A 20891-nucleotide genomic window follows, 5' to 3' on the forward strand; every position below is an offset into this window, starting at 1 on the left:
CCTAGCAAGCTGTCCAATATTTATAACTGCAAGCCAAAGTTCCTCGTTCTGAAAATTTCATAGCAAATTTCGCTATACAATTTTTTAAAATCGTTTTCTTTCAGCTGCGGATTTGTAAAAAACGTGCTTATCGTAATGTCCTATAATTCCTCAGATTTTTATCCGCAAGTTATCACACATCATTTAGTTGTCATGAAAACAACGCATTTTTAATTTATCGCCTTCTATTACAACGCCAAGACCATACTTGGACAGGCTCTTATCCATCGTTAAGATCCACATTCATGCGCGTGCATATTACATACAAGCTCTCTTTGCGACGCGGTCTCAAACGCTTATTCATCGTTTTAAATAACTACATGCTTCCGTTTGCAGACACCATTTAGCGGGTCACTGGAGCGTGCCCTTTGCTCGAATAGCATCGTCGAGAATATTTCCACTTTTGTCAGTAACTCTAGAACGCGTGGCAAGTTTTAATTGAAGTCACGGCCGTTAAAAGTTCTCTTCGAAAATGGTAAGTTGAGCTAAGTTCCACTACGTTCACCGTTCAATTATACAGGTTCGTTTTGTTTTGATTCAGTGAGTGCTAGCTATCAAATTGCTGCCCGAAATTGTATACTTTCTTTTACTGTGGGAGTATATAATTATTTGTGTATCTATAGACTATATTATAGTAAAGCAATCGTCGTAAAACGCTAACAAATTTGCTTCCCTCGACGCGAACATTGCATGTGATATTACCAAACTTGTTCCACACGCAACCTATACTCAAAGCATATAATAAATGCCAATTCACAGGTTAAGTTTATAACCTTAGTTCTTTGTGAGTTTTAATTGCCCAAATGAAACGTCTACATCAGCTCATTCCGAAGGAGTAGGGACTGAATCCGTAGGGATTCTTCTAAACTTGCCCTGCATTTCCCTGAAGTTGAGCACCACACATGTAGAGAGCACATGCTAAGCACTTGTAGTAATAGTAGGTAAGATCAGTAAGATTCCGATGATAGAGTAGCAACAATATTTGTTATCTTGATGTCGCTTTGTTTTCACCGCTTTATAGGGTGACCACACGCAGCATCAAACTACACAGAATGGTCAAAATTCTCGTCCGACCGAATCACACGACGACAGAGCCTTCGATACCATGCTACGGCTGCTGATAATGATGGAAGGAGAGTTACAGACGAAGGAAGCAATCATAGAGATTTTAATGGTAGGCTGGCTGCATGGCTTTCATGTTTGAGTAGTTGATTTGCGTGCAGTTTGTTTGGTTAACGACCTTTGTCATAATTACTCCGAGTTAGCAAAGTTTGCCTAAATTGACTACAAATTTCGTTGCAAAAGAAGCTTGTTTTAACCAGATTAGATTGTATCTATACCGGGGTGATTAACCAACTCTTCTGTGGCAATGACATGTCATATAGCGGATATTTTAGCTTGCCATAAACCTTTGGTATTGACATGCTGATTTAACACGTTAATTATCGATTGTTTGACGCCAGGAAATTATGAAACAAGAGTTAGGAAATGGGTAAATTTTTTTCATGATAACGGTATCAATATTATAGTCTCGTATTTTGGCTTCCACCATCTTTATACCACTAATTCAGCGACTTACAACTGATGACGAGCTAGGTCCCTAGCTTGTCTGCCGCTATTATATTCACAAACAAACAAATCTGTGGCCAACTCTTGTTCCTGGTTTAAAAATTCATCATGAGATTTCGTTGGTAGGATTCCAACATCGACTTTCATTGTGAAACTTCATCTTTTGTGTTTTAAGTCTGGGTGAAATTTGTCAGCCAGCCAAGTAATGAGAGGTCCGGGTAAAAAACGGAGGAATCAGAAAAAAAGATCGGCAATTTTTTCCAGAATCATCATCAGAATTGGATTTTTTGGCTATAGACAACCCCTGTCGTCTTCATTTGTGACATATGTACATCGCAAAAGCGATAATCGTACTTAAACTTATCCGCAATAATTCAAGCCGTTTGATGATCTATGACCGTTCGTATGAACCGACATTTCACTAATGCCCGGTGTTTACCAACCATACCCGACTTCAAAGTTTCCGTCACAGAGTAGGCAGAATTTTTTCATCCGCATTTATGCAAAGCGCAAAGATTGCCTTTCGAGAAGTGGTTTTCAAAATAGGGAGTCGTCTGCAATCGTACGATCCAATTCATCCATGAATTTACAGCCAAAAAAAAGCTAGTATCGCGTTGCACAGCAATTGAAGAATCACTGAGAACCCCATCCATCAGTTCTCAGTCGGAGAACGGTTACAAAACAATTCAAACAAATATCAAGTGATTTCATAATTACGAAACGTTTATGACCTTATAAGTTTGTATTTTGACCCAATTTTATAATGATTTCTTTTGTTGTACTGCACCTCTTTTCAAGTGTTGTAAAAAGATTCTTACAGTTGAACCGAAGGAGACAAGTTATAATATTGACAAGCTTCATATATATATATTCTCACGATAGCTCGCGAGCAACCTTTTAAGGGCATCGGTCGATTTAAGATCAAAGACCTATAGAAGTGCCGTAGTTATATCATCCTTTAATCATTCGGCCTTGACTTTCAATGATATAGGAAACACTTGTATACCCCCTGTACGTTTTAACGATGTACATAAGGTTGCCTAGCGATTTATAAGGACTCTCTTCAGAGCCCTTGTTCCATCATAACACATATAGTGGACCTAGTGCACCGACGAACCTGAAGTTTTTCTCCTTCGTATATATTCGCATTTTGATAAAGCAAAATCTCCTTCATTTTTTCTGATTTCATTTGCCAAATTCAAACCGCGATGTTTGAAGAAAGCCCAAGCCATATTTCTTTGATTTAAAGATCACCTTGTGAAGTCAAACGAATAGTAAATTGTGATCTTTGTTAATATAGGAAGGACGGAGCAAAGACGAAGCTCTTTTGAACAAACTGAACAAAGTCCTTGGTGTTGAGGAAACCGATCCGTTTTCAGCACTGAAGCGAGACGGCGTCTACAGCCATCATAAATGGACGGAGCTATTTATGAAAGAGAACGAACGTGATCGCGCGGTTCTCGCGGATTCCTCGCGTTATCTTTCTGCGTGCTCGTCTTTGCGTGCCATCAGTGTGGCAAGGTTGCAAAATCAGCGTTACAGCGAGGCGTATGATATGCTTCAAAAGACGGTCAGAAGTTATAGAAAGGTAAGGAGGTTTTTGAAACTTGAAAAGGTAGAATTCTTCGTGGTCTTCTGTAGTAACACCGCCAGGATCAATAAGAGATGATCCTTATTGGATCTCTAGGAAGAACTGACGATAGCTTTCATACAAAGTAGGCAACATTGGATAAATAGAGCCTCATTAATACAACGTTTTCCCGAAAATTGTAGGTGGCAGTTTAATAGGGCTGCCGAAAGATTTTTTCTCTTAATCGTGTGAATATAATCTTCATCCCAGACATTCCATTTTTCTGTTAGCTCAAGGTAAAATACACAAAGGAAAGACGGAAACCTGTCGAAGAAATCTCGCCAACCAGCCCCGTGCCACTCCCTGTTTCACTCCCCCCGGTTTCTACGAATAACGACACGGACTCTGCGGTAAATGGACATCGAGAGAGCGCGCATGTGGAGCGCGAACAGGAGCGATGCAGGGGCCTGGAGGAGAAAGTTGAAGAACTGACTAAAAAGATGGCGGAAGAGGAAAGGCAGAGAATGAGTATTGAACGGAAGATGAGAGACGAGATTCGCAGGTTGCATCGAGAGTTGAAAGCAGAACGGGATTTAAACAAACGAGGCCATTGCCGATTGTTCATCAGTACGCGGCGACCTGATCAGCCAGCGGATAAACCAAGGTAGTACATAACATACTTCATGAAGCATGAAGTGAATGTTTTTAGGAATTGAATTTGTTGTAAAGACTGGATCTAACTAACTCATCGCGTTAGGGCCTGGGGTTAGGAATGATGCTTTTATAATTGCTGGTATGAATTTATAAATTGATGGCTGATTTTACGCAGGAAAATGATCCAGTTTAGGACTGGAAGTCTGGAACGGACAGGAAAGCTTTGTATGAGTTTGAAACCATTATTTCTCGATGTTCGAGGACTCGCAGATAAACTATAAACTTTCTCGTCTGTTTCTGGAGATAATTTCCCTCTTGGCAACGAGCATCAATATGGACATTCCAGATTTTTAAAGAGCCTTCATCTCTCAAAATAATTCGTAACCGTGCGCATTCATATATTACTGTACCCGACCTTACACAAGTACACGCTAAATCATTGGTAACGGTCGAAATAAATGCGAGCAAGGCGCTTTTCGGCTACCCGCGCGTCGCGGGAAGTCAGGAACTTGCAAAAAATTTAACGCGAGTGTAGTCGGTGTTTCATTACTCAACAAAGGTGAAAAATGATGACCGAAAAAAGGCGGAACAGCTAGATATGAAATCATGCACCAGTTAGTCATGTAGAACACTTGCAATAAACAGTTTTAAACTTGTGGAAGCAAAGATCCGTCCCAGGATTCTTAATTAAGAGGAGGGGGTGAATTTACATACATTTATCTTATTTCCGACTGATTTGTTTTGAAAGCGATTTTTATATTATACGAGCAAGAATATGTGAAAAGCAACTCCCAATTGCGCGTCTATAAAACTGTCCTGTGGAAACCATTTTTTTATGATACGAATTGGTCAAAATTAGCCATAATGTGTGTCAACTAATGCCGTCTTTTGTGTCAGCTAATGCTGTCTTTAGGTTTTTTACATTTTGATACAAAGATCACTTGCAATGTAATTGCACGAAGCAAAACATTTTATGGACAAATTATATTTGCACACCAATCAACCGTTAAATTACACTAGATTAATACTAATCACCTCCCACCAAAGTACATAATTATGTTCTTAATTAAATGTCAATTCCATTAATTAAATACATTTCGTCATACGGCAAACCTTATCAGATTCGGATATTAAATTATTACAAATTAAAACAGATATAATTAGTTCACAACGTCTTATATATCATGTACACCAATGAACACCAATGAAAAGAAAAGAAAAATTTAGGGCAAACGCAGTTACACTTCGGAAAATCTTCCACTTTCGATTCTTCACTTTCCTTTGGACTGCTGGGTGAAAGACTTGTAGGTGCTCCTAACGTTTTTCCCTGTCTCCGTGTTGCGGTTGTCCCAGAAGTACTTCATGACGCGGTCGACGAACTCGGCGAAGCCAGTTTTGTCCCCCGAGTTCCCGCCTCCAGCACCTCCGCGTGGCATCTTAAACTTTCTAACCTTCTTTCTGTGAAATAGAATAAAGAATAGAACGTCTTTATGATAGCACATTCGTGGCTGCCTTTTCATTGTTAAGAAACTAAACTGCTCTTCCTAGAGATCCAGTAAGGATCATCACCTATTCATCCAGTGTTAGTACAGGAGGAAACCTAAACTAAACTAACTTTATTTATACTGGATAGTTCTATCAGTTCTAAACTGTTCTTTCTAGAGGTCCAGTAAGGATCATCTCTCATTGATCTAGTGTTACTACTGGAGAAAACCTAAACTAAACTAACTTTATTTATACTGGATAGTTCTATCAGTTCTAAACTGTTCTTCCTAGAGGTCCAGTAAGGATCATCTCTCATTGATCCAGTGTTACTACAGGAGGAAACCTAAATTAAACTAACTTTATTTTTACTGGAGAGCTCTATCAGTTCTAAACTTTTCTTCCTAGAGGTCCAGTAAGGATCATCACCTAGTCATCCAGTGTTACAACAAGAGGAAACCTAAACTAAACTAACTTTATACATATACTTAAACTACTTTAAGGTAGTACAGTCTTGAAATGATGGGAGCTATTTGAAAACAAATATCGAGTTAATTTAGTTTCTTGATAAAGTTTACGTTATCTTAAAAGATACGATTCCTCTTATGATTTGTGGAGGATGCATTATTTAAATCGCCTAAAGTAGATTGTGACCACAGCTGTGTCTTTGAACATGTCGAAACACATGCGCCGTACATCGCATCATCTTAGCCTAAGCTAGTGATATTAACCGCGGTAAAAGCAATTTCTAGTACTATAACTATCACTACAGTATAGCAAGAATCACGTCGTTCTAACCCGTTGGTCTAGCGACACATACAGTACAGTTGAAACTGAGGAACGTTAATGGAAACATCTGTGTTTGAAGGACATGCGTGGGTGAGGCAGACGCGATTGCTGTCTTATAATCATGCACTTATATAATCCTGCAGTGTTCGTTATTCAGACTTATAATTAAATCGAACTGCTTCTAAAATGGGGGATATCCATCTGCCCGTTCAATCGGCGACTCGATTCTTAAATAATTAAACCTAAGCGCGCCAGCCTGTTTTGAGTTTCGACCGAAGCACAAACAAATGCAAACCTACATGGACTAATTCTGGAAACAAAAACCGAAATTTAAACACTCTTGTAAACGCTTCAAAACATAGGTCTGGGTAATGAGATAGGCTCCATATCAACAAAATTATTATTGACTATCTTTAATTCTGATTTATCGATGTGAATGCTACAACTTACACATGTAGTTTTCAATTTTCATATTTGCTTTTCGTCTTGCTGAGAATGCATGATTATATAGATACAACTCATACAAGCAAGGATTAGTTCGTAAACAATGGAAAAACCATATTACATATAATTTAATATATGTTTTGGGGGGTATATTGTTTTTAAACATGGCAAAACCGCAATCATTTCAAAAGACTATACATTTTTAACTGATCACAACTGCGTATATCTTGTACTAAATTCTGTTTTAAATACTTGATCAATAGACAGTACTTAAGTATCGATGCCTAAGGTCGATCAGTTGGCCAAAGATATATCAATCTTGATAACCTTATTCCTTTGATGTTCAAAAACTAAACTATGAATTGGAAGTTTAAACCATGCATGCAGCCGGTCTTGAAGATCTTTATTTTTGACATGGCGCCAATATTCTTTTTAAGAACCCACTCAAAACTTATCTTTGATACGCCACCGCACGCGAGTTGTGTTTAGGGTTTTTTTAAATCCATCTTTCCTCTTTACATTACGTTCCGCGAGGCAAATTGCGCCGTAACTTGCAATTATGAACACGAACGAATTATGTTACGCCAATGCCGACGGACGGAAAATATATTCGCGCGGTCAAGCAAGAACTCGTTTTTCTTGCTTCAAAGTTCAAAGAGAACAGTCACTTTCTATTCTTCTATAAACACTATATTCCAAAGACTGAAAAATAACTAGCTTCATCTAACAATGACAGAATACAAAGCTATGAAACACACTTTCTTAGATATTGTAAACTCTTGTGTACAAATGCAAACATGTACAAGTCTGGACAAAATCCATGCAAAATTAAAACGCGTAGTTACAAATTGCACGTCTGCATCTTTAGACCCGTAACACAATACAATTAGCTCCAATAAACAATAAGACGACACTTGGAAAGTATTTTTTTTACCTTGTTCTGTATTTTTTTCTATGGATTTCTAGCCTTTCTGAGCCAGCTCAGTCAAGCGAAGTCGCGCGGCCTGACTGCCTTACATGGGCGACTGTGTTATTGAAGTATATCTGATTTGTGGTGCTATTATATTCGCGCACATATAGACCGCAATTCCACTTTATATATCGTGTGTCAATGCCATTGGGACGTACTTAATCAAATTTTGATTGAATAAGTCTTCGCGTAAAGTCCAATTATCATTTTCACATGCGATGGATATTGTTTTTGAAGTTGTTAATACGTAGTTTTTTTCGAGGCATTTTTTTACTAGAGTGGTAATAAACGGGCCATATTTGCGCTGTGTTAGCAGCCTACCCCCGGCAGAAAAAAACACGGCGCCCTGTGTCCTTAGGACTGCCTCTTGACCGTGCAGTAAGGGCTGTCGATCGATACAGTAATCATTACGTGTGTTTTAATACATTCAGTGTATTTCGACAGATGGTTTCAACCCAGCATAAATTTCAATCGATGCAAGTTGTGAAATCTGACATCATACCAGGGAAAATCTTACAAGGAAGTCGAAAACTGCAATTTTGATTGCGAAAAGTAAGAGAATATGAAAGATTGGTTGTAAAGGGTTCCAATTTTTTCATCTAATATTGCATTGCGAAAAGTTGGAGAATATGAAAGATTGATCGTAAAGGGTTCCAATTTTTTAATATACTTGCATTACGCGTTCAACATTTTACAACTACATGCGACAAAACTTTGCATTTTTACCTATTTTAAGATGGACATAGAACTTTATACATTCATATATTATATATATTCCGTTTTTACAGCGTAATTTAGTATAATAGTATTATGATAAAATTATAATACTATTATATAATATAATAGTATTATAATAGTATTATGTTCAAAGATCTTCAGAATAATTTCGTGTACCCGAAACGCTTTGCTTTTTTTCAGTTAAGGACTTAGTCAAGGCATATACGATTATGCGGCCTTTCAAACTACGATGTATTTATTAGCGTGCGAATATTCGTGAAAATATGTCACGATGTCAACATATTTCGATGTCTCATGAGTTCTTTGAGTTTGTCGACTTTAGTTCGTCGAATATGTAGCTCAGATCGTTCTTTGGTGTATTTTTCTAAGAAATCCTCCACCGTTACGTCGCCATCCAGGAAACCATCAGCAGTTTTCTAAGAATCAAAATGTACAACATTTTAAGTATTACAAATAAGATGCAAATCGGTTGCAAACGAATTTCCCTTCAAAAACACTTGCCTCAGATGTTTCCTCAATTTGTGCTACAGAAGTTTGTAACAAAGCCATAATCGTATCGGGGTTGTATTGACTCGAAAGACTATCTGTAAAAGATGAACATATCTGATTGGATCTATTCATTTTTGAAAGCGTTTTTTGAGATATTTGTCTTTGCCTTTGGACAGAGATCTTGTGTTTGATGTTAAAAAACGCATGTGAATTTCTGAGAGCTTTTTCAGGTTACAATAATATGCTGTGGTCATGATGGTTGGTGACTGTGCTTTGCCCTCGGGTTAAAAATAGGTCATTCAGGTCTGGAACAACGAAGAATGTGTTTGTGCAATAACTTTAAACCACAGGACATTGGCAGAAAACTCATTGAAGATTACACAGTAAGTGTGTAGCTATATGCAAGAGTAATGAAAGGCTGGAACTGAGAGCAAGGCACAAGTATTTTAAAATGATAACAATTGAACAGAACTAGTGTTAAATGAAAATGCCCTAACCTAAATTATTTTTGTTTTCATCAAAACGTGTGCTTTGTTCATTTAGCTGTTGATATAATTGAGCTAATCTCTGTTTGGATTTCTTCAGCCTGGTTCCCTGGTCCATGTTATACTCCGCCAAACTCCTGTTTCCTGCTACCTGCATTTCACGCTCAGCTTGAACCTGTTTCACCTATAAAACACAATAACTCCTGTTAAATGACCTGAATACACTATTGCTTGCATCCTGTAATTTTCCTAGGGGGGTGACAGGTGTCCGTTGTGGGTGACTTTGTTTACTGGGGCTGATTGAGTAAAACTCTTTAACTGCATTCTGCATACTTAACTCAGAGATACACGACTCTGATTGGCCAATTCTGTCCTTAACTACAGGTAAAAGTTAACTACCATAGTCTTTTATACAACTGACCACCAACTAGGCTAACCAGCTAATATAATCAAATTGTATAACCAAGCATTTGGAAATGCACCCAGAATTCAAATCCAGTATCTACTCTAAACCAAATAGCAGAAAATCAAACACAAGTGTGTTCAAAATAACCAATTATTTCAAATATATGTGTGGATCATTTCATGAAAGAGTTTCAAATAAAATCGACCGACGTCATTTACTAAAGTCATTTTCATCATGACACTGTCACTTTCGATGAAATTATAAATCATATCAAATACCTCGGTAATTTCGTTCAATATCTGATGTATTTTCTCTTCCTTATCGTGAAGTTCCTGAAGTTCACTCTGATCGGCCTGATCAAGCTGAATACTCAATGTCGACATGACAGAATCGGTCGGATTACTTGTAGTATTCGTATTCCCCGGGTATGGCGGCCGAGGTGCTTGTGACGAATAATGAGGTGTCGGCATTGGCATACTCGTGTATCCTTGACTCATATCCTCAGCTGGTTCTTGGCCTTCAATACAACGCAAACGTTTAAGATTTCTTTGCGATTTTCACGCAGAAAAACAAAGAGAAAGATATTGTTATCGTTTGTTTATACTTCCTTCGTTTGTCATAACCAATCCTCTTAACGACACGGCCAATATGACGTTACGTAATAATTTTTTTATCAATTACGTCATCGCCGACCAAAAATGTCGCAAACGGCAAACCCGCCAAGGCTGTTCGTAGCTGTCGCCATCGGGGTTTCAAACTGAGTACTACACTATGATGCTGCAAATTTCACTTTTCTACGTAGCATCTTTCTAGATGGCAAAAAAAGTTTATATCCGGAAGTCCAATTTTTTGTGGAAACGAGGGTCGTGATCCCGGATAAATCCAAAGGTTCGCCCCCATTCGAAACTCCACACCCAGTAATATAAGAGAAGGTGCTGTTTTAAACTTCCATGTTCCTGTTCAGTTAAGATTTTCATAGACTTGTTAAGAAAGTCTTCCGGAAAACCTGAACCGCCCCCCCGACTTTAATTTGCTTCATACCCCTCTAGGCCTCTTCCCTCCCCGTTACCCTTTGGTAACGATTGTTATTAGTACAATCTGTCGCCTGTCGGCGGGCGTGTTTTATATTGTGAAATTTTTTGCATTTTTGTGCGTTTTAGTGGACATAATACAAATTTTTGCTTGGAAAACTGGATGTAATATCCGCATCACGTGTGCACTTCATTAAAGGCCGAGTCTTTCGTGAAGCCTGAACCCACTGAGCTATAATATAATTCCTGGAGGACCGGCCCGCGACCAAAAAGTGAAGCAAAAAACATGGCGGATTTCGGCGTTTGCTGACGCCAGATTGACGCCACTGGTTCCTATTCGCCATGGTAGTTACCACTGACCAAGGCTCATGTCTGAGCCCGCTACAAATGCACTCCCCCCTGGTTTTTGTTAAAATAGTATTCAGTTCTCATTATTATATTTTCCGAAAAAAATTTAAACGTCAGTCAATATTTTTGAACTGAAAACTTTTTGACCAGATATGTTCGACGTTTTTGTGAAGATATCAAAGTCGTACACGTTACTTCTGTCAAAAACAGGAAACAAATAACAGATAAATCATAAAACTTCAAGAAATTTGCCGAAACGAAAATGCAGTTGACTGACAGCGACAGGTAATATATTATTCATAAATTTCATTTTTTAGATAAAATTTCACCATTTTTTTCGTCAACAGTCTTTAGATAGATGTCGTTGTTTATATATTTTAATATTTGACCAAAAGACGGCGGCACGAGAAGTGAAATGTATAGTTTGAAGTTTGAACAACTACTAAAAAGATTACCCTATACTATACTTTGGAAGTAATTTATTTTACATAAAAATTATTACATACATATTTCAGGCATTTTCTTCCAAAGAACACTAAAAGGTAACATGATGTAAATTCAAGTCCAAAGAAACAGAGGCTAAGAATCATTGGGAGGATGAAGATGTGCAATTTCAACCAAGGGTTAAGCCTGCCTATTTGTTTAGCTGGATTTCATTAGCCAGAAGAAATAGTTTTTCTGTACTGAACTATATCAGCATATATCATGTATATTGAAGAGCTTATTAGCTTAAACCTATAAGGATGAACTAGTAAATTGAAAGCTTCCAGTAGTCAGCAACATGCAGTGGTCAGCACTATAATTGTCTGACTGCACAGGCCATGCTCTTTCCATGTTATAAAACCAATAATTATGGCCCCTGTGCAGGTCATATGCTTTTCTATATTTGCAATTGATAATGCAGAGGCTGCATTAAGGAAGATTAGAACCAGAGATGTTTGTAGGCCAAGATATTCATGGTAATTATTAGCTATTGATTATATGCAAAAGGGGCTTACCAGCTTCTTCCAGATTAGCCTGCAATGACTTGAAAGGTTTTTTGGAAATGAAATAAACAAAGCCTTACCAATTGTAATATTTATTTTCTTTTAATAAAACATTGTAATTTGTAAAAATAATAAAACAGTTTCTGTATTTAAGAATGTGTGTAGTCTCAATTTGTCTCAATTTAATTCTCCAGAATTTTGCATAACATGCCTCCACTTGATCTACCAAACCCTATGTTATCCCTGCGAAAAGAAAGATATGTCAGAGATTAACTGTATGTATAATACACCCTGTGAGGCTATGTGCACACGAGCGTCGTTTTCGAGCGTTTTCAAAATCGTTTTTCCCTATTTTATTGTTTAGACGCCCTGTCTATGCGATCCAAGGAAAAATATGCTTCATATGTTAAATTAGCTTCAACTTCTATTGTAAATTGACGGTGTTTGAAACCGTTTTGGGATGAAAACGAATGTGAAAACGCTCGAAAACGTTACCGTGTGCACATAGTCTAAGTGTTGACAAAATTAGTACAGATAATTTAGTGTCAGCTACTGAGGCCATGGTGATGCCTCAGTTGGAAGTGTGAGTGAATTTAAGGAAGTTATTCTCCGACCTTGCTCCTTCAGATTATATTTTTGTTCCTATTGCATCCTTTATATACTTTGATCTAATATATCTTGTGTGATTTTTCATCAAAAGATGGGCTATAGACACATTGATGATTGATCTGGCTAGACCTGAGTTTTGGCTCAACAGACATGGATTTAAATCAGTGTAAAATATAATGGATAAACAAATATTAATAGAAATATGTTGTAGTTAAACAAATTAAATGTTAGTAAATATATCATTTCTGTTTTCAGATCTTTCATAGCCGTCGAACAACGAAGCTATATTTTTTACTTGACGTTCAGAGTTCAAACATCAAAATTGCGAATTTTTTAACTCTTACCTGAGTGCAAATCGCCAAAAATTTCCTCTTTAATGAGTAAATTGCGGTAGGAACAAGCAGAGCAAATAGCTGCTTCTTTGTTGAAGTTGAAAAGAACCAGCAAAAAAGGAAAAAAATCCATGTTTTTGTTCAAAAACAAAAAATTTCGTAAAAACCAAATCCTGTTTTTATCGAAAACCAGGAGGGTGCTCGCATTTTTTCATGCTTTGGATCGCGGTTGGTCAGTGGTAACTACCATTGCAAATAAGAACCAGTGGCGTCAATCTGGCGTCAGCAAAGGCCAAAATCCGCCATGTTTTTTGCTTCACTTTTTGTATTTCAAAACATTAGGAGCCGGTCCTCCAGGAATTATATTATAGCTCAGTGCCTGAACCCCACATTTGGGATAAATAAAGTGCGATTACTGTAAATGGTCTCGAAAAGATGGGAAAGAAAGTCATTTAAACAGCAGGGTTTTCATCGCTTGGAGATTTCCATGATAATGAATCGTATCGAGTGATATTCCAGGCAAAAATACGACGGAGTTAGAGCAATGTGAAGTCAGGAAAGATGAAAGATGCAAGCGGTCCCAAAAGCTCAAGGCCCAATTCTGATCTCGACGACAGTGACCCGAAACGCCGTTCAGATACCAAGGAGAAACAGAAGAGGAAAAAGCTGCGAAAACGGCGAGGCTCTAGCTCGCCTGAAGAGGACATTATCGATGGTTTCGTGATTGCATCGTATTCAAGTCTTTGCAATTTAGAGGTGAGCAAACTCGGGCAAGTTAGTTACGATTTTGCGAACGCTTCGCACGATTGTAAATTATTATGTAAACACCGTACGCATTTGCTACATCAAAGATCGCTTCTTCTATAAACACTTTGTGGTAAAGTCTAAAGCCATTACCTTGGAATCTGAGCGTTTGTTTAGCTTTAGAATAAAAGGATCTAATATGAAATGTCCAACTGGCATGTTATTAGAGGCATTAAATGGAGTCAGCACGAGTCGCTGTGTGCTTTACTAATGCGAAAGAAATTGTTTAAAAGTATCGCCTTGTTTGACATGTGATATTCTTTGTTGCCAAAATACATTAGAAAGCTTCGAATCTGTGTTTAAGAACGTCCGTTTTGTAGCAATTTAAGCCAGATTATTTTCTGATGTTTTAAAACATAAAAGAGCAAGAATTTTCGAAATGTAAACAATGCAAAGGCCATAACAAAATTATACTCTTTTTTGTTGTTTTTTTTCAAAGCTTTATACCGGATTAGTGTATGTGCCCTGAAGTTGTATTAAAATACCTGTTCTTTTTCTGCCATTTTAATTCGTACATATGTGGCAAAAATGAGATTCCAAGTTGATAATTGGATTCTGTCTATCTTGAATTTCCCATGGAAGCAATTCATGTAGAATTGAGATGACAGACAACGAATTATGAAGTTGAAACCCTGCAGCTGTTTCTTGTAGTACTTGGTGAAATTAATTTCACACATGCTTTAAAGAAGACTAGGTGGCAAAGTACAGAGGGTAGCACTTCCTCTTGAAAAATTACCTGAAAGCCAAATAGCAAGGTTCAAGAAAGGCCCAACATACGCTGCAATAAACATATTGGAATAAATATTTTCAACCAACACTTGTTGTATCATTTGGTTTGCCATTTTGACATGGTGCAGGGTTGCAATGGTTCATGCCTGTCAATTTTGAATGTGGATTTAAAATAGTTGTTTGAAGAGATGCTTCTCATATTAATAAGCTCAAGGCATTTCTCTCAATCACTTCAAGATCTGGCTATATATATATGGCATATATGTTAGATAAATAACTAGCTGAGTAGCTGCATCATTTCTCATGCAGATTCTGTCCTCTTGCAACGCATCTGATAGTCTACCTCCATTGGAACAAAATGATGTTGAGAAATCAAAGGGGATACAAGAGATTGACGAAAAGGTGCCCAGACCAGCTGTTTTGAGCAATGAGGTAACCTTCCTAGTACACTACAAACATTGCATTAACTTGAGTAGAAAATCCAAGACAGTGTATGTGGGTGTTGCCGTTGATGAAGTAATAAGTCAGATAATTGGCAAAACATCCTACTTTCAACATTTCTAGTTGGGACTCATCTATGATGATCAATTAATTTATTGGTCATACCCTATTGTACATATCCTAAAAGGACTATTTTAAGGAGTCTGTGAAGGCCCACAAGCTAGAGTAGATCGTCACTAGTTTGTTTAAACCAGCTTTCTAATGTATTCATAATCATTCATTATTCCTTTCTGATTAGAAAGTATCTGATTCCAAAGAAAACAAGGATGTTGTGGTGAGAGAGATCAGCAATGGTAATGATTCCCACAAAGAAGTCAGCTTGTCAAGACAATTATCACCTGGCCGTATGACTGATGTAAGAGTTTGATTCTAGGGTTCTAAAGAATACACTAGCTCTTAATACACCCCACTCTATTTGTTTGTTTCACAGCAATTTGAAGGCCCCTTGTTTTTTTCTCATATGCTAAAGCTAGTTCTTATTGTTTAATTTATAGGACAGTTCAGACTCAGGCAATTCTGGAAAAGGCTACATTGTAAGTACTTCTAAAAGAGATGGAATGATGTGTTTTTTGAGATGTTTTTGCCTGTATTTTGAACCCTGTAAACTCTTCACCTTTCAGTGTGATGGTGAAAGCGATGATGAACAAGTGAGTTTTGTAAAAGTGATTGAAAAAATTCTCAGTCAAAACATGTTTGAGTTGTGTTTAGCAAAGCTACTAGTTTTCCATCTAAGTTTTTTCCACTAGTTTTCCACGTGTCAATTTTTATTGCAACCTGGAATACAATGGACTTTTGATGTAAAATTATGCAGAAAATCCAGCTAGGAAAAGCATGTGCAAAGCTCGCAACGTTTAAATATAGTTTGTATCAAGCAATGTAAGACTAAGAATAACGATTTTTGAGAGATATTACGTTGTTTTGTGGGCAAAATATACAAATATAGAAGCTTCCCAAGGCTATATTTTCAACATTTTACGGCATTTCAATTCCAAACATTGCAGTTTTGTTCATTTTTAAACTGTTCCTTTCGTACGTTTTTCAGAATCACTTCGAATCCTGTACAACCACAAATCCAAATTTATGTAAAATGTAAAAAAATCATTTTCTGCGAAGGGGCTGGGTTTAAAACGAAAGCTGGAGAGCGCCCGCATTGTGTGAGGAGGTGTCTAAAGTGTTCACTACTTTCATTATTAGGTTCCACCAGAGAAGAAACCTAAACCATCTTTATTGTCAGCACCAGGTAATAACGAAACGTGAATAGTAAATACTGATTAATGGTTTGTTGTCTCAAGGAGCTACCGGTAAGCTACCGAAGTTAATTAAAATAATCAATCTTTTTGAAAGAAAGTGCCCCCTAAATGAGTTTTATTTACAGATAATAAAAAGCCTCTGGACAGTCTGGGTCTTCAAAAATTTCAAATTCGTCTTTTCCCCTTCAAAAGACAACTGACCTAGCTGCCCTTGATTATTAATGTAGGTTATCCCAACCGGTTAGGAACCAATCAAAATGCTATATTTTAGACTTCGCCCTGGTCGAGTGTCGTGCTAAGCTCGTATTGTAACTTTCCAGCGTGAAATTTTCGGTTTATTTCACCCCCTGATAGCGTTCTTAATCTTATTCTGTTAGTTCAAACGCTTCTGTTAGTGATATTTCTTGCCTTCGTAGATTCACATTCAACTGCATTTTCATCTTACAGTTGCAGAAACGAAGCCAAAAGAAGAAGTGGTTGTGGATCTCTCAAAAGACGACGACGAAGAAGATGCTGTTAAAAAGGAAAAATCATTTCAGATTGCTTTTGATACACAAAAGTATGTCTTTATACGCAAGGCTTGTCATTATCTACTCCATTTTTTATAAAGACTTTAAGTAGGGTTTCCTGTTAAACCCACTTCAGCTCAAACCAGGTTGCATAAGTACAAGTCTCATGTCCTTGACATAACTTCCGGTTAAGGTTATATTCGCCTTTATGACCGCCAAACTCGCAATCATCTTATAATCAACTCCTTAATCTTATAATAAAACCTATTTTTGTTAAAAGAAAGGCGCAATTTTTGCTGCCATTTTGGTTGAGAAGATTTGCAAAATAATGCCATAGAGATATGTCAAACTGTCTCGAATTAAATAAACAAAGACTTCTTGGTTATTTCTTAAGTTATTTCTTGGTCCGTTATTTCAAAGTAATCTTTGTTGAACCAACCAAAATGGCGGCAAGATTATGACGTCATATGCAAACGAACAATACTGTTTTTTTTTCCAGGTCAATTTTATCTCCCAAGTCGAGCAGTTTTCACACTCCGTCGCTGTCGTTCTCATCGTCTTCATCCCTCACTATCTCCCAATCACCACGGACTATCCCTCAAAGTTCATGGCTACCCCGACTCACGTCCTCATTCAAGAAACCATTATCCGTAGTTGAGCCTTGCTATGGCGCGGGAACTTATTCAGGTATAAAGCGATGTTAAAAACTGGGTTAAAAACTTTGCATTCGTCATTGACATCTCTTCCTTATCACAGGTCCTGAAGCTCTGCATCAGGAGCTAAACAACCGTTTCCTCCAATCTCACTCGGAGCTTGAGAGAAACCCTCAACATTCCAAACCGAGCAGTCGCGAGATGCACCAACATTCTCATCTCCATCATCACCAACACCAACATACCCACTATTATCCATCGCCGCTCCTCGCCTCATCGTATTTCCCCTCGCCAGCCCCAGCGGTAAGTACCTGAATTCTCTACAGGCAGTGAACGATTCGGTTCTCGTGTTGGTTAATCTTTCAAACCCGCACTATACAACATTTTGTTCTTATCCAGCCAAGAGTGCTGTCGCCATTTTCGACCCCAGTTCCCACGTACCATTCCCGCGTGATTTCACCGTTCAACAAGGTAAGAGAAATCAGAGAATTGAGCAATGGACATTTGATTGTAACGCGCTGTCTTTGCTGAGAAATACGGGTTCCAAGTAGCGGTCTTCTGTTTTCTCAATGCTTGTCCCAAGCTTCAGTTAAACAATATGTTAACTAGTTATAAATTGTAATAATCTTATGACTTATGTTATGTATAAGGTCGTAAAGGATAATATAAGCGAATTTAGCGGGAAAAAGACTCGGCTGACTCCTCCATTTTTAGACCTAATTTGTGTCTTTACCCATGTTTAGAAAACGGGAAAATGGTGTTCAGCGCATGTACGAATTGCTTGGGAAATATTTTATAATCAACGGGTGAGTGGATACTTGCTTGTATAGTTATAGGAATATCTGCGCTAAAAACTCTTCAGCTGAGATTGGCTTAAACCGGCGGTCAATCTCCTCTGCTAGTTTGTGGGTGGAGGTTTAAGGGTGCTTAAATGAAGTAATCAGTATCAATTCTTCATGTTCTTTGTCTTTTCCAGGGAGAGATATCAAAAGACCCCCACGCGAAGCTTGAAGGGATTTCGATCAGCAAACCCAGCACCGCAATTATCCCTCCGTTTCCCTCACCGTCACGTCACGGGACTGGCGGTGACCTTGGATACTCTCACCCTCATTTCAGAAGGTTTTCCGGTTAGTTCTCTGGATAGACTTACTTTAATACAGACAGAGTTTAAAAAATAGAAAATTCAATGGCAACGAACGTCCTTTTCGAAAGCAACAAAAATATTCAGTGTATGGCTCGTTTCTACAAATATGAGTCATCACAATACTAATTTCGGCTTATTTTAGGCTCCCCTTTCGGTAAACCTCCATTACTTATTCCCCGAAGCACTTCAACCACCAATCCGGTGACGTCATCGATATCAGCATTCTCCTCAGTCTCCTCTCCACCGTTGGCTTCGCGCCGTCCTAGTAGCCCTCTTATTATACCTCGTTCATCGTCGGAACCTGTCGGTAGACGCTCGCCAAGTTCCGGTACATCAATGCTTTATCCTTGGCTTAAATCCGAACCGAAAACGCCTGATTTAGAGTCAGAAAAACACAGAAGGGAATTTCACGCAAAGTCTCCTGGGCGGCCAAGTAATTTTACTATCCAGGCCCTTGCCGGTGACCGCACGGAAGCAATTCGCCCCAGTATACTCGGAGACTCAAGTCGGACCCATTCTTCTAGAGAGCACCGGGCCTGTGAAACGAGATCATTCTTGGATAACCCACTTGTTCCAAGTTTAGTGAGTTTGGATAAGCGCCCGATGGATTATCATCGCCCGACCGCGGGTTCAATTGATCTGAATCGAAATTCTCTCTATCCCAGACTTGAACCAATGCACGCGCTGTATTCACATCACGTGCCGCCTTTAACACCGCATATGACAGGATATTATCCCGGATCGCCGTTCATTACAGACTATCACCCCGAGCCTGGACGAGGAATGATTCTAAGTGGCCGAGATAGCATGTCATTGGTTCGTCCACCTGACATCCCTTTCTACATGAGACACGACTTGGATGAGCGACTGAGTGGAAGACGATGATCTCGAGTTTTTTTGGGTTGGACTGCGTAGCCAGTTACTACCTAGCGTGCTGCTCAGTTATTCGTTGCGTTTATGTTTGAAATTTCTTTCTGTTCCAGCATTACTAAATTCCTTATTGGTTATTGTAGGATGCGAACGAATTCTCTGGTCCAGTTGTGTAGTGAGATCTGTGTGGGTAAACACGTGAGTCCATAATTTAAGTTTAGAGTAAAATTTAGTAAAAAGGATGCTAATTTAAGTTAAAATATTCGGGAAATGTTAATGTATTGCAAATTATTGTAGTGTATAAGAGATATTGTAGTGTAGAAATATATATTTAGAGATTTGCAAGAACGCCTGTAGTTATGTCGGGAGATTTCAGGGTGTTTTTGTACCTGGTTTTGACTTGAATTTTCCCTGCGTAATTATGATAGTTGTATGTATATTACATATTGTATAGAAATATATATTACAGAATAAATATATACTAAGTTGCTCTAAGTTATATTGTTGCTAGTAGGTTCAGGGTGATTCTCCGTAATTTGCTTGTAGTACGTCAAGAAGATATTGTGAGAGACTTTTTAATTTTTAGACGGCTTTCAACAGCGCGCTTATTTACTTTTCCGGAATATTTTGCGCAAAATTTGCATGGAATAGACCAATTGCGAAACTTAGTAACCGCGCCTTCGCATAACATGGAAGCGAGGCTTATTGTGCAAAAACCAATATTTGTATTTTTTGCAGTACAAAGCTATCCGCCGAGTTATATGCCGGTTTTCGCCTTTGGTTTACGTATTTTTCGATACCTTTAAAGCTCGGTTTCATCGTTGTTATCATAGTTTTCAGGTGAGGGAGTTTTGCCTTTCATTTCAGGCGTTTTTGTGATGTTTTCATTAATTTTTTCGGCTGCTTTCGTCGGGGAAATATGGAAAAGGCCGACACAAACTCAGGTAAAAATTAAGTTTTTTCCAAACTATTTCGTCTCAAGTTTTAAAAATTTATTTCATTTTTCTTCCTCTTATTTGTGCAAAATTTGGCGATATATTATTGGTGCAAAATCTATGTTTTTGTGACAAAAATTATTAAAAACTAAATGAAAAGTGACAGTCAGATTGTATAATTTCACACCTAATGACTGAAATGGTTCAAATTTATTCACAAATATCACTATATTTTTTATCTTTATACCAGAGTAATACTGTGAAAATGGCAAAAAGTAACTAACTGAAATGTTTTTGTTTATTTCGTTTTAAGAAAGTACAGACGATGCATGGCTTGCATACCGACATGAAGGCCGAATTTTATTTAAAAGTCGAATTCGAACGCATCTGACGTTCTGTATATTTTGTGTCACTACAAAACACTATTCTTTCTATCTACTACCATGCCATAGATGTTTTAAATAAGGGTTAACCAGGGTCCAGGAATACTTTAAACGGAAAGGATTCCGTTCACCATCGCATTATAAAACGGAAAACACTTCCGAACTTCGGGTT

General features: G+C 38.0%; 3 protein-coding genes across 4 annotated transcripts; 2 read left to right on the forward strand and 1 right to left on the reverse strand.

The window, feature by feature from the left end:
- The first annotated feature begins 361 nt into the window (after positions 1-361).
- Positions 362-8038, forward strand: LOC114520698. Of its 2 annotated transcripts, none has more exons than XM_028541019.1 (5): positions 362-514; positions 1061-1213; positions 2909-3196; positions 3469-3842; positions 7962-8038. In XM_028541019.1, exons 1-5 carry the CDS (start codon positions 512-514, stop codon positions 8002-8004), a joined length of 861 nt encoding a protein of 286 aa, XP_028396820.1. In that variant the 5' UTR covers positions 362-511; the 3' UTR covers positions 8005-8038. The 2 variants fall into 2 exon arrangements, with proteins under 2 accessions (XP_028396820.1, XP_028396821.1); XM_028541020.1 differs by lacking the exon at positions 7962-8038 and adding an exon at positions 3986-4891 and having other exon boundaries at positions 364-514.
- A 168-nt stretch (positions 8039-8206) lies between these two features.
- On the reverse strand, positions 8207-10302 carry LOC114520570 (vacuolar protein sorting-associated protein 37C-like). The gene is made up of 4 exons (XM_028540872.1): positions 9914-10302; positions 9242-9413; positions 8757-8839; positions 8207-8671 (listed from the first exon to the last, which is right to left on the reverse strand). Exons 1-4 carry the CDS (start codon positions 10130-10132, stop codon positions 8522-8524), a joined length of 624 nt encoding a protein of 207 aa, XP_028396673.1. The 5' UTR covers positions 10133-10302; the 3' UTR covers positions 8207-8521.
- Positions 10303-13332: 3030 nt separating this feature from the next.
- Positions 13333-19951, forward strand: LOC114520744 (fibrosin-1-like protein). The gene is made up of 13 exons (XM_028541083.1): positions 13333-13697; positions 14784-14906; positions 15214-15330; positions 15470-15508; positions 15596-15622; positions 16170-16215; positions 16673-16784; positions 17234-17421; positions 17491-17690; positions 17787-17858; positions 18131-18193; positions 18364-18514; positions 18674-19951. The coding sequence occupies exons 1-13, from the start codon at positions 13503-13505 to the stop codon at positions 19414-19416; spliced, it is 2076 nt and encodes a 691-aa protein (XP_028396884.1). The 5' UTR covers positions 13333-13502; the 3' UTR covers positions 19417-19951.
- The last annotated feature ends 940 nt before the right edge of the window (positions 19952-20891 follow it).

Source organism: Dendronephthya gigantea, unplaced genomic scaffold (assembly GCF_004324835.1).
Source record: "Dendronephthya gigantea isolate DGI-Jeju-01 unplaced genomic scaffold, DenGig_1.0 000016F, whole genome shotgun sequence".
NCBI classification, from domain to species: domain Eukaryota; kingdom Metazoa; phylum Cnidaria; class Anthozoa; order Malacalcyonacea; family Nephtheidae; genus Dendronephthya; species Dendronephthya gigantea.